Source organism: Danio rerio, chromosome 17, assembly GCF_049306965.1.
Source record: "Danio rerio strain Tuebingen ecotype United States chromosome 17, GRCz12tu, whole genome shotgun sequence".
Classification (NCBI taxonomy): domain Eukaryota; kingdom Metazoa; phylum Chordata; class Actinopteri; order Cypriniformes; family Danionidae; genus Danio; species Danio rerio.
This window is the reverse complement of record NC_133192.1, coordinates 35,595,028-35,609,803: the sequence shown is the minus strand read 5'-3', so window position 1 is coordinate 35,609,803 and position 14,776 is coordinate 35,595,028. Positions and strand designations below refer to the sequence as shown.

Genomic DNA, 14,776 nt, shown 5'->3' with positions numbered 1-14,776 from the left:
CAATATGAGTTTATCCATAAAAGCAGAAGCTCGTTAAAAAAAAAAAAGTTGACTGTAGTAGAAGAAAAAACTCTAAAGTAAATCCCCCGAAAAAGGTTTCGAACAAAAACAAACTGAACAATAGGCCCCCCATAGAAAAACAGTAGGAGCTTGGCTAGTACATTCACACAATTCAGACATCACAAGAGTTCAGTGAATAGAAACAGACAAAATGTACATGTGTGATAACTACAGAACTTTGAGAAGAAATGGGTCAAAATGTACCTGTGAGGAAAAGGTGCACACTAAGTAGTTGGTCCTAGATAGGAAGTGGATATCCAAGATGACTCCTCTCAGAGAGTTTTCAGTGTAGCGGTTATGTAGTCCAGCCGACCAGGAAATGGAATTATCACTAATAAATTCATAATCAGGGTACCTGTACACAAGCACACACACAAATGATACAAACATGAGTTGATAAAGGCTCTTTTGTCAGCACACATCAGTGAACTACATCATACAGAATTTTAGCATAATTTCAGGCAAGCTCATGACGTCAAGGCTGTGTAAATGCAGTGCTGCATTTAGGCCAAATGGCTTTATGAATCATATGTGACTATTCATTTGCCTGATTGTCATGTTTACTTATTGTCTTCATTATATTTTAAACTAAAAAAAAAATAGATCATGAAATAAAAATATTAATAATAGTACAATTTAAAAATACTATTTGTAAGAGCATACACAAGTTTATGAACACAAGTTGTTTAAGGAGTATTTTTGCAAGGTTTTCTAGTCAGTGTCCTCAAGTTGACCCCTGAGGTAAATTTGGTGTAAAATGTGAACAAATTGTCGCCTGCAGTGCTGCCGCCTGCCACATTTCTTCTGTTACACTCTGGATTTTGTGAAATGGCAAAACATAAAACCTGCTGATTAAAAGTGTAAACAGACAGGTCAACCAGATGACTCACAAATATTTTTTTCTGTTTAACACAAAAGAAGATATTTTGAAGAATGTTGGAAACCAGTAGAGATTGACCTGATATAAATACAGTAAATTATTTTGTGTTAAACAAAAGAAAGAAACTCTTGTTGGTTTAAAACACATGAGAGTGCAAAGGATCATTTTTGAAAATAATTTTTAAAAATATATACATAATGATTCTTTTTGTTTTATTTTCTAATAAAAATCCCTAAATATGTTTTTTTAAATTATTTTAAACAACTTATTTCATCCAAAATTTTAATTCTGTCATCATTTACTCACCCTTCACTGGTTCCAAACCTATTTAAGTATCTTTCTTCTGTTCAACACACAAGAAGATATTTCTGGTTGCTGTGAGCTATTGGGACTTCTATAGTAATTTTATTTTTCTTACTGTAATCCACCGGTCCTACTGCACCCAACCTGGCCTGAACTAGAATCGAAACGGCGATTCTTCGTATGGGAGTCGGTTGCTCTAACAAGGAGGCTAAACACCACGGCCTCTAGCGTCTGTCGCTAGAGCAACTTTAGAGGTCAGAGAAGTGAGGCTTGCCTGCATAGCATTTCGCTAGCTGGCCGATGTTACACTCACCCCTTAAACCTCACTCCCATCCAGGACAAGCACCGCGTGTAACTCACCGGCCCTATTGCACCCAACCTGGCCTGAGCTAGGATCGAATTGGATATTCTATGTATGGGTGTCTGTTCTAAAAAGGAGGCTAAAGACCATGCCCTCTAACGGTTTACCTGCACAGCCCTTTACTAGCTGGCCTCCATTACACTACTATGGATGTTGATGGGTGCCAGCAACCAGCATTTTTCAAAACAGCTCCTTTTGTGTTTAACAGAACTCCTAAAATTTTAAAACCACACAAGGAAGCGTAAATGATTAGGTAATTTTCATTTTAGGGTGAACTATCTGTTTAAAACACAGGTGTCAAATCCAGTTCCTGGAGGGTCGCAGCTCTGCAAAGTTTAGCTTTAACCTTAATTAAACACACCTGATAAAACAAATCGAGTCCTTCAGGCTTATTTAAATCCTACAGGTAAGTGTGTTGAAGCAGGGTTGGAACTAAACTGTGCAGAGCTGCGGCACTCCAACAACTGGATTTGGCACCTGCGCTTTAACACAAGATCAACTGAATTGGGATAAGACAGACTAGATGAACTGTACTCACTTGGTCTTGGCCTCTTGCAGTAGTGAGGGGTCATCAGTGGCGAGGTAAACCCGTTTCTTGTCCACATGCATACGCTGTGCCAGACTCTGGTAGTGATCCTCCACATGCACCATGTACTCTTCTATGGGGTGGAAAGCTGCCTCCGTCCCTACCTTATCTGTCCGGCGCACATGCACCCTGGAGAGAGGAGCAATACCTGGGTCAGGCTGATTGTGTGTGTCCATATGAGAAAAGGATTCAAGGTCAACAAAGAACAGGAAAAAATACAGAGCAGCAGAATAAAATTTCTCTCGATTTTTGAACGGATGTTTAAAGGTTTCACGCTTTGGGGTGCAGATTTTCTGAAACTGCCAACTATTATGTGTCTATGTGTGAGTGCAAGGATGGGCGGCTGAATAAAAAGATGACATGGAAAGAAGGAACGGTGTGTGTGTGAGAGAGATAGAGACAGAAAGATGGCTGTGATGCTTGAGCTCCCAGAAGAGAGCAAAGTGGGTGTAAGTGGAGATTGATTGTCGAAGCAGTGGTTGGTGGATGGTGTGAAAGGATTTCTCTCCTTCTCGCACTCTTTCATACATAAATGCATTCAATACCCGTGCTTTACATCATAGATTTAACCACATATGTTGGCTTTTTTCTGCTATACTATTGTCACTCTTGGAATTGTACTTTTAAATTTATGTATATATATAAAAAATAATATATGCTAACATGAAATGATAACATAAACATATCATATTAAACATCTGCAATTACAATAACTTTCTCTGTCTCAATTATATATATATATATATATATATATATATATATATATATATATATATATATATATATATATATATATATATATATATATAATGTTTAATTTATTATTATATATATAATATTTATCAATTATTTCCCAGTTTGTGTTTAACAGAGCAAGGTCATTTTATTATATGGTTTTTCTTCTGAAGAAGTCTTACTTCTTGTAGTTTGGCTAGAATAAAATGTTTTTTTTAATATGTTTTTAAATATCATTTACGTTCAATAATATTAGCTCCAATATAATTCAACTACAGCAGTGTTTTTTTAACCACAATCCTGGAGGACCACCAGCACTGAATGTTTTGGATGTCTCCTTTGTCTGTCACACCCTTTACAGGTCTTTAGTCTCTGCTAATGAGCTGATGATCTGAATCAGGTGTGTTTGGTGAAGGAGACATTGGCTGCGTCCGAAACCGCCTACAACTCAATAGGTACTGCATTTCAATTTAAACGTACTACTCGGCCGTTAGAAAAGTACGTTCTATACAGTATGAATGTGAAAAGTATGAATGGAATTCGGACGTACTACATCCGCCATTTTGTCATGGTCACGTGACCTACCTGCGTCAGTTGCGTCGCTTTACTTCCATTCATGAATTTGCTCGCAGGGCATCATGGGATAGCGCAGCATGCATGGGATGCGCACTCCGGAATCTCGCCGGAAGTAGTAAGTCATCCGGGTACTTCTCGCATACTGATTTTCGAATTCTATGAATTCGGACATACTACTCGGCTCGCATACTGATTTTGGCGTACTATATAGTATGGAAGGATGCGGTTTCGGACGCAGCCATGGAAAATGTGCAGAGCTGGTGGTCCTCCAGGAACGGGGTTGAGAAACAGTGGACTACAGAACAAACCACTGTTGTCCAATGACTTTCTTATTTAAACTATTTTGTGCAGCTAACCTAATTAACCTAGTTATCTTGGTAGCTCAGTGCTTAGCACTATCGCCTCACAGCAAGAAGGTCACTGGTTCGTGCTCCAGCTGGCGTTTCTGTGTAAAGTTTGCATGTTCTCCCCTTGTTCAAGTGGGTTTCTTCTGGGTGCTTTCCCCCAGAGTCCAAAGACATGCGCTATAGGTGAATTGAATAAGCTAAACTAGCCGTAGTGTATGAGCGCATGTGTGAATGTGAGAGTGTTTGGGTGTTTCCCAGTGCTGGTTTGCAGCTGGAAGGGCATCTGCTGCGTAAAACATATGCTGGATAAGTTGGCGATTCATTCCGCTGTGGCAACCCCTCATTAATAAAGCGACTAAGCCAAAGGAAAATGAATGTATGAAGTTGCATCTCACAAAATGTTCTGTTTATGTGTTTTAGTGAGTTTGGATTAATCTGATTGGCTAACTACTGATTGTAGATAAGAGACCAGCTGGGGTCAATCATTACACGTGCTCCTCTTGAAATTAGTTTGTGAAACTTCACAAAATTGTATAATGACATGGGTAAGACCTATTGTATAAGTGCCATGGTTGTGGGTTTGTGCGCACTTTCTGTGGATGTCTGTGTTGTTTTCACGTGGTAATTTTTTGATAACCACCACGTGCGTTTGTTTTTGCATGTATCTGTGTTGTTGTGGTCACGTGGTTTTATTCATTCATTGCTTAACGACCATCAGCTGCTCTGATCAGCCGCTTCAGTCATTGTTAATTTCTGAGCTTATATCTGAGCTTGTCTGCTTATGCTGCTTCTGTGTCTTGTCAGGACTCTGTGTGGCGTTGCTAAGGATTACCTGTCTCTGAGCAGTTCTATCTGGTCTTGTGGCTTCGGGACTTATCGGCTCATGTTTCAGGTATGTCGTTTGGCTACTTGTGAGCTCTGTTTTCGGTGAAGTTCTTTCTCACACCTATTCATCTATGACCTCGGACTCAATAAAAACTTCACTTAATAACATCAATAATAATAATAATAATAATAATAATAATAATAATAATTCCTAACATTTATATAGCACTTTTCTGGACACTCAAAGCGCTTTACACATTTTAGGGGCGAATCTCCAGCAAATCTCCAGTGTGCAGCATCCACCTGGATGATGACGGGCCAACAGCCATATTGCACCAGACTGCATATCACACACCAGCTGATTGGTGAAGTGATGAAGCCAATTAAGATATGGTGATGGTTAGGCCATGATGGGCAGAAGCCAATGGGCAAATTTGGCCACTCGCACTTGGATCCATCTCGATTGAATGGGCATTATCAGTGGTTATCAGCTGATAGATATGGGCCAGTAGGGGCTGTTATCATCCATCCACATGGTTAATCAGCTATAGATTACATACTGCTGTGGCCAGAAGTTAACAAGAATTATTGATATTATTTCTTAAATTTCCCATCAATGGTCGCCAACACCGACGCGCATCTTTCAAAAAATGTAACTTGACGTCGCAACGATGCATAACGCGGTTAGCTTGGTACTGGTGACGAGTGTGACTGGTGCTGATAGCCGCAACCCCGATGGAGCAAGTACTTACAAGAGTTGAGTCCTGTGAAGGAGCTCCAGATGAAAACTTTTGTTTTGTGTTTACCTTATGATTAAAGTTGTTGCACGTCCGCTGATTCCTGCCTCTGAATGAGCGCGTTTTAGCTATTTGTAGCATTCAGAAAAGCAAAATACCCGCAAAGAAACTCAACACAAAGGAATATAAAAACCTGTTCCCTGCTACTGTTTTAGAAATGTTATTCCAGAGCAACAAAAACAGCATGCAGAACTATAAATACAGGAGTACACACAAGACAGGTCGCCGATCACTCAATGCAGAAGTGTTTTACAGTATTAAATACATTACGCCTATGGAAAGTCCACATAAATTATATGTGCCAGTTTGTGTGTGTGTATTCATTTATTTTTTTTTTGGGAACCACAGCCTAAATAACATATATTTTATAGTTATACCAGCCTCTAAGATGTTTACTAGAAAGAAACTGATAAAAAGAAAATGCTAATCTAGAAAATCTCAACCATGTGGAAAATTATTTTATCTTAGTAAGGTCAATTAAACTTGATATATTTTGTTCTACTAACAAAAAAACTGTGAAACATGTAGTCATGTAACTGGTTTGGATTGCACTGTATCATGTCTGTATGTGTAATGTCTTACCCTATAATAGGATGCTTGAAGCCCAGTTTGGTGGTGACCTCCTGCATTTCCTTCATAAGCCATGCCTGAGGGCGGATCAGGTACTTGACGAACTGAGAAACCCACCACACAGCAGGGTCTCCGTGAAGCCTCTGAAGCCGGTCTGCGAGATCTTCAGGGATGGCCAGGGGCAGGTAAGGTGGACGAGGGTGAAGACTGTCCACGATGGGCAACTCAATAACCTGAACGTCCCGGTCATTTGCTTCACCTACACACAAATGCAAAAGACAATGAGCGGAAAAGACAAAGGAATGCCCTGGAGAGATTAAATATTGCAATATGGAATGTAAATTGGCTCAACATGCTTTTCCGATAGGAGATTAATTTACAATTGGCAAGTCAATAAAGCTTCACAGTGAAGCTGCGAGCACAGTTAAGTGTGTGGGCTGAAAACGTGAGAGCGGGAGAAAAAAAAAAAGAACACCCTCAGGCCAAAAACCTACAACGCCAAGGTATTAAAATAGACGCATATTCCCACGGACACTTACATTAAATTATATTAATGATTTGAGCAGGCGGTTTTATCCAAAATGACTTACAATCTTTTGAAGGTGCACATTTTGTCGGCACATATACACACACATTGTACTTCACATACATTCCTATATTATTGTCAAGATAACAAACCCTTAAGGGGACGAAGTGATGAAGTTCCCTTCAGATATCTGTGTCATTACTTTGGATGTGTTATTATGCGCTTACATTCACATAAACGCCAAGAGTATGTTTCAGGCTTTAGGGAAAATATTACAAATGAATGGCAAAATATCTCAAAATAAAATGGCAAAATACCTCTGAGAGTTGGAATAGTGTTATACTCAGGGTCACCATGGGTTCTTAAACAGTCTTAAAGGGATGGATTTACTATTTTTTTTATCAAATATGGATGGTTTAATGCATAATTAAGGATAAATAAAATATAAATAAATATGGATAATTATGGATATTGTTATTTATAATAAGGATATTAAGCAAAAATCATGTTTTTTGAAGATACAGTGCTCAGCATACATAAGTACACCCTTCACAAATCTATCTTTTGAATTCATATAAAAATAAAAAATGTAGTAGATGTAGGTTGTATTTTTTTTTTTTGCAATATTTTGTTTGAATTTATTGCATTATCTTTCAATTTCTACACATGTTTGGTGACTAAAATATTATTTTAATAAATGAATCTGTTTAACAAATCTGTTTTGTTTAAATGCACCAACATATAATGCCTGTATTCCCTGAGAAATGGATAGTAATACAGTAGTAATAGTTTCATATTCATATCACATCAAAAAAATAGATGTACTCAATTATGCTGAGCACTGTATTTTGTACATTTCACAAAATACTGTAAATATATCAAAGCTTTTTTGTTATTAATATGCATTGTTAAAAACTTAATTTGAACACTATTAAAGACAATTTCATACAATGAAAAAAAAAGCATTTGAATCCTGTAGATTTTTAATAGTTGCACATTTTTCTATCCTAACATACTATACAGTTGCAATCAGAATTATTAGCCCATTTTAAGGTCAAAATTATTAGCCCCTTTAAGATATATATTTTTTCGATAGTCTACAGAACAAATCATCATTTTACAATAACTTGCACAATTACCCTAACCTGTCTAGTTAATCTATTAAACCTAGTTAAGCCTTTAAATGTCACTTTAAACTATAGAAGTGTCTTGAAAAATATCTAGTCAGGGGGGTAATGATTCTGATTGCAACTGTACATGGGAAAGTTTATTTATTCAGCTTTTAGATGATGTATAAATGTTAATTTCCAAAAATTGACATGACTGATTGTGCCTTCACATATGACACTTTACAGTACATCAGTGTGATGCATAAAGAACTCCTGATTATCCACCCTAATAAGCTCTTTTCTGTGATTGTCTTAGAATCATTTAATATTTATGGGAAAATGACTAGGAATGACAAATGATAGTAAATGGTCAGACTACAAACCAGCTTGTTCATGACTATACATTAAAATTTAACTAAAAATAACATCAGAAATGTCAGTTTGCAGGGCACAAGTGGTGCAGTGGGTAGCATGATCGCCTCACAGCAAGAAGGTCGCTGGTTTGAGCTCCAGCTGGGTCAGTTGGCATTTCTATGTGGAGTTTGCATGTTCTCCCCATGTTCATGTGGGTTTCCTCCGGGTGCTCCGGTTTTCCCCATAGTCCAAAGACATGCGGTATAGGTGAATTAGGTGAGCTATATTGTCTGTAGTTCATATGTGTGAATAAATGAGAGTGTATGGTGTTTTCCAGTGATGGGTTGCCACTGGACATTAAACATTTGCAGGATAAGATGACGGTTCATTCCGCTGTGGCGACCCCAGACTAAAGAAGGGACTAAGCCGAAAAGAGAATAAATGAATGAATGAATGTCACTTTGTAACATCTGGAAGCAGCAATCTGTTGTTTATGGCTAAAAATCAATGGAAGTGAATAAGACCAGAAGGCTCGACACAAAGTGCCTGCTTTTAGTGAAAAATAGGGTCAATAACTGAGCAGCTTTGTTTTAGATACACAAGTTCTCAAGATAACCACTATATATTTACTATACTGTATGTCATTCAAGCACCCCACTACTTTTTCGTTTTGCTAAAACCTGTGTTTGAACTGTAAAATCATGTAAAATTGTATTTTTACAACATTTTACAGCTTAATATGCGACCCTAGATGTTCAAGGTTTAAATAAATGTTATGGTTTTTAGCAGCTGACAGACCTTAAATAGATATAAAATGAAGATTTAATATATCTCATTCATTCATTCATTTTCTTTTCGGCTTAGTCCCTTTATTAATCTAAGGGCCGCCACAGCGGAATGAACCAACAACTTATCCAGCATATGTTTTATGCAGTGGATGCCCTTCCAGCTGCAACCAATCACTGGGAAACATCCATACAGACTCATTAACACTTACACACTACGGACAATTTAGCCTGCCCAATTCACCTGTACCGCATGTCTTTGGACTGTGGGGGAAACCGGAGCACCCGGAGGAAACCCACGTGAACGCAGGGAGAACATGCAAACTCCACACAGAAACGCCAACTGACCCAGCCGAAGCTCAATCTAGCGACCTTCTTGCTGTGAGGCAACAGTACTACCTACTGCGCCACTGTGTCACCGATTTAATATATCTTATGCAAAGAAATGCAAACTGCACTAAAATGTACAATTAGTTAAGACTTGCCAATTAGTTTTTTTACACTGCTAGTGTCATGTTCTAGCACTTAAGCTTGACAAACAGACAGAAACCTGCACACACACAGAGACAAGTTATTATTACTATATTATAATTTAAACAATTAAAATTATTTTGATCTGCAAGGGCGACACAGTGGCTCAGTTGTTGGCACTGTCACTACATAGCAAGAAAGGTCTTGGTTCGAGCCCTGGTTGGGTCAGTTGGCATTTCTGTGTGGAGTTTGCATGTTCTTCCCATGTTTGTGTTGGTTAGCTCCAGTTTCTCCTACAGTCCAAAGACACGCAGTGCAGGTGAATTGAATAAACTAAATAGGCAGTAGTTTATGAGTGTGTATGGGTGTTTCCCTCTACTGGGTTGCAGCTGGAAGGGCATCCGCTGTGTAAAACAGATGCTGGATAAGTTGGCGGTTCATTCCGCTGTGGCGACCCCTGATGAGTAGAGGGACTAAGCTGAAGGAAACTGAATAAATTAATGAATTGGATCTGCAATTTTAATCTTATACTGTATGTGCATAACTTACAAATCCTTAAATTTGATTCTAAAGCTCTCTGCTATTGATTAAACTGTATATATGCACATTAATTTGAGCCGGGCATGATGAAAATGTGCACATCCAGATCAAAAGCCAATAACGATTGAAAAATCCATATAGTTCAATCACAAAGATGAAGTAACAGGAAGAAAAGAAAACCGGGAAAACCGTCTTCAAAGAGACTATGCACGGCAGGTTTAAATTATGCCTTATGCAGCATTAAATGTTAAAAAGTATTTTTTTTTTCTACACAAAGAAGTGCGGGAGAAACTCCCTAGCCGTTCTTATATAACCTTGCTGTTAGGCTCTTTGCATGGGGATGAGGTTTTTCCAGCCCAGCACCCCTCATTGCACTGATAAACAAAATAACTCTCTCTCTCTCTCTCATCCTCATTAGAGCTGCGAGAGAATCTAAATTACATCTTGTCCTTGCATCCTGATGAATAAATTGAAGGGGGGAGGGCTTCTGAGGAGGAGGCTTCTTTATTATTTTTAATTCATGCTGTCTGTGCAAGTTTGTACCACTCAAGTGTGCCGCAAGCCTGCGTTTGAGTGAAGGTCTCGGCCGTTAGATCGCCCCCTGGGGGCTGGCTGCAGTACAAGTCATAAAGCCCGCCTCCTCCGTGTTAATGAAGGAGACTTGAGCCCAAATAAAAAAATTAATTACACTTGCAATAAAATGTCCCGAAAGATGGTTCTGGTCGATTAAGGCACTGATTATTGTGCTGAAATAGGTGCAGATCCTCATTTTTGTAAACAGTTTGTTTTTAGCAGTAATTTAATGCTGGGCGTGTCATCGTGATTGACAGTTGTGATTGACAGTTTCTCAAAGCGCGGCGTCTGAGCTTCGGCAGAAGACTGAAGTGTTATTACTCGATTTCTGTGATATTTTACTATGACAAAATGAGTTCAGCAGTAAACTATAGTTTCTGACATACATGATCTGGTGGAACACTGTTTATTCGCTAAGGTCAGAGCTTTTTTCGGGCTTTATTAGTTTGCTAATACACGCCTAGCCACCCAGATAGCAAAATACACTGGGGCCAGTTCTTGCCTGCCGGAGACTTACCCCTCAGACTGACTACCTCTGCTGGACCTACTCCGGATGCCTGGACTCACTGCCCGATTCCAGCCTGAGTCAATTGAGCCAGATGCGGCGGCCGAGCGAGCAGGCGCTGCCGCATGCGAGCCGGAATCAGCCCGCGACGCCGCGACTAGGTTATGCGCTGATGCCCGGAGCTGGCGCGATTGAATCTTCATTATATAAAACCCTCACATTTGTTAACGTTATTACACCCATTTTTGTTGATATAACAACAAACGCATGCTACTATGTGAACGCAAAGTGTATCACTGAGTTTAACCTTTGAATAAAGATGCAAACAGCATAGCAATTATTTAAATAAAGGACAAAATAAATAACAATAAACCTGTATCGATTGCACAAGTAATAAATAATAATAATAATAAATACGAAAATGACAATAAAACTGCACAATAAAATAAACCCATTTAAGTACGGGGTATACAGGAGATCGTTAGCAGTAATTCTCTTTGTGTTTAAATAATTATTTATAATTATAATAATCTCCACGTTGATCTCCTGTAAGGTTATTTGAACTTGCTTTACAGGACGTCTCTGCATTTTAAGTTTTGGCATGTTATTAAGTAATCTACTGAATTTGCTGTTATAAATCATTATAACGTTCTTGAAATCGAATCTTATATAACCTAATAGAGCTGTAAATGTTAGATATTATTTATTTACATCATTTACTGTTGGCGTTTTATTTGAACACTCCAGCTAACATTAAAAAGAATGTAAATTCCTCGTTGCTAGATATAATGAAGGCATCGAATAAACCAAATGAAAACGGAGGCAAAAAAAATTAAATAAATAAACAATTCAAGCGAAAATGAATAAACAATATACTAGTGATGTTACAGCAGATAGACGTTGTATTAATAGTGCAAAGTTTTTTTGCACAAATTGACAAATTGCTGGGTTGGGATGTGTTAATATCCTGTTGATATTTAGTAATCTTGCTGTATTTATCTTCTAAACGCACGATTGTTCCCGCATGGTAAATCGTTATGGTGTGTAGGCTATATTTTGGGTTCTGTTGATGGCTAATTAAAAATAAAAACCTTTCTAAAAATGTATGTGTTGTTTATATGTTATTGTTCATATTTTACAAGTGTTATTTCTACCCCTATGAAGATAACAAATACCAACAACAAATATAACAATAAGAGAATATATTATTTGTGCTCATATTCAGGCTAGAGTGTATAAAAGATCGTTTATTTCTGCAGTCTAGCATGTATTGCTTTTATTAAAGTTTAACAGCTTACATCACACCGTTTTTAAACCGTATATTATTGTGTTTTTTTAATGTAAGTGCTTCTATTTACATCAGTGAGCGTTTGTTATAGTGCAGACACTGGCAGTCGAGTGAGAAGTTCGGGGGGCGTGGTTGATTTTACATAAAGCGTTTGGTTGGAAGCTCGACTCCGCTCATTATCGCGGCTCCTCCTCTGGCTCCATCAGACAGTCCTTCTGCGCATGTCTGGCTCCAATTTCAGCAGTCTTTTGCGACAGTTTGTGCCCGTCAAGCAGGCGTTTTGCCCTCAAGGCGTTCAATGGCAAAAGGGGCTGTCGCGTCGTCCATATTTTTTACAGTCATTGGTACCACTGCTTCCTTCTAATGCCGCGAGTGTATGGTGTGTATGTTTGTGGCGGTATTTGCTCTAAAAGTCTGCAGGATTATCTTAAAGGATTTCGCTTGGCCTTTGACCCCATGTGTGTCATAACTAGAGGCATTAACTGGGTTATGCTATGTACGTTATTGAGGAACCTCTCTCGAAAGATGCGCTGGAAATAGCCTGATTTAAATTAGACACAGGCAGTATGTGCGTACATTACGAGAAGCCAAGATGTTAATTGGTGAAAACTGACGGCATCAGCAAGGTCATGGGTTTGAATCCTTAGGGAAAAAAAGAGCCAACTTTGAGCTCCATCTTAGATACATTGCAAGTCGCTTTGGATAAAAGTGCCTGCCAAGCGCATGAATGTAAAGTAATGAGTTGGAATAGCATGTTTAATATCATTCTCTTGCTCATTCTCCATTTCTGTCAATCTCACAGGGCCACGAAGCGCAGAAACTCTCAGGCTTAAGGGCAAACTAAAAGTGATTGTGTCCTCTGGGAGGAAAGAGTGATGGGAAAGTGCTGCTTTGTTTTGAGGTCATTTCTTTCATGTTTTATAGACAGTCTCTCCTTCCCCTTCACTTTGCCTTTTAAGAGCACAGCAGGTTCACTCCAGCTGTAGAGAGTTTCCCCTGAACGCTCGATTCAGCCTATTAGACAGACTCTTAAACAGGGCCAGTGTGTATTAAATGACCATTAGCGAAATGGCCATTAGTGTGTTTCCCTAATTAACATTTCAAAATGGTCCGTTGTTGATTGAATGTTCTTGAATTGAGTCGCATTTGTGAAAAATAAATAAATAAATGAGCACACTGCATTATTAATAAGTGATATGACAACATGTGTTGAGAATAAAAAATGGGAAAACGTTTGAGTATATAAAATAAAAAGAGCTATTCATAATCTTAAAACAGATTAAGCATATTTAAGTTATTTAAATCCTTATTTACTGCTCAAATTTACAACCTTTCATTATTTTCATGTTTTTGCCCTATTGACTTTTATTTCAACAACATTTTTTTGATTGCAAAGCCATGACACCATATACAGCAGAGCCCCAAGTGTTTCACGATTCTGCGATCTTTGAATCCAACCCAAAATCAACAAAAGCCCCTTTCACACACTGATACCAGTAAATATCTGGAACATTACCGGAACGTTTTTACCGGTAAATTAAAAAAAGCGCTGCTCACACAGGCGAGGACGTTATGGAACTTTTCCAGAAAAGAGCATTCACACATCCATTCCAAAATACTGTTAAATTCTGACATCATTAATCAGAAATGACCTGTTAACGGCTGCGCTTGTATTTGTAAACATCTGACTAAATTACAAACTCTGTGGATGATCAGTATTGTGAACAACTCCGATGAAAACTTATAGAGAAACACCTTGCATGTCGAGATGTACATGAAATATGTGTGTGCTGGCGCTCACGGGCTGTTTCACGGGCACACGCAAAGCTTGAAGGTAAACAAACAACAGCTTATCATAAGCATCTTATCGATAATTATTTACACAGTTGGCATTAAGATGAACATTTAAACGTTATCTGACTAACATCTAGCAGCTAAATGTGTCTGGTAAAATATTCAAAGGCTTTTATTCTCATAAACCGCGCAGACGTAAATGCTTCTCACTGTTCTGATTGGCTAAAGCAGGCAGGCGTCTCACGTCAGCACGTTCTAGACATGCATGCGCTATTTCCGGCAATCTTCCTTCTGCATTCACACAGCGCAGCTTTCCGGCAAATTACCTGTAATCTTACGACTTCTGTTTCCGGAAAATAGCCAGAACGAATTTACCTGTATTTTCAAAAAGGGCCTGTTCACACATACACACCTTTCCAAAAAATTGCCGGTAATTTTCGGAAAGTTCTGTATGTGTGAAAGGGGGTAATGTCTCAGATTTTTGCAATCCTGCACAATTCCTAATTTAAACGCAAAATAATCACAAAAAATAATCTCATGAAACCTATAATCAGATTATATTTATTTCAGTTTGCAGTTAATTGTTTTAAATGACTTATAGATGTTGCATACGCAGCGCAAAGGCCCGGATTAGCTAATCGGGAGGACTGGGAGAATTCCGGTGGTCCGGTCCCTTTTTTTGGCCTCAAAGGACAGTGGCCCTAGCTGCCTGCATTCTCAGCAGTCGCTCTTTTTTTTCATTAATTTATGTATTTACTTATTTAACCATAGCCTCACTCTTTTCGTTCTTT

General features: G+C 38.4%; 2 protein-coding genes across 3 annotated transcripts in view; one reads left to right on the top strand and one right to left on the bottom strand.

Moving 5' to 3' along the window:
- Nucleotides 1-14,776, top strand: part of LOC137488123 (uncharacterized) — a 590,350-nt gene that overhangs the window by 15,235 nt on the left and 560,339 nt on the right. The window lies entirely within an intron of this gene.
- fut8a (fucosyltransferase 8a (alpha (1,6) fucosyltransferase)) overlaps nt 1-14,776 on the bottom strand; it is a 187,294-nt gene that overhangs the window by 3,711 nt on the left and 168,807 nt on the right. For both annotated transcript variants that reach the window (XM_073927596.1, NM_001361235.1), the window contains 3 exon segments: nt 6,053-6,299; nt 2,143-2,319; nt 265-415 (listed from right to left, as the gene is read on the bottom strand). In XM_073927596.1, the coding sequence (XP_073783697.1) occupies nt 265-415; nt 2,143-2,319; nt 6,053-6,299 (575 nt within the window).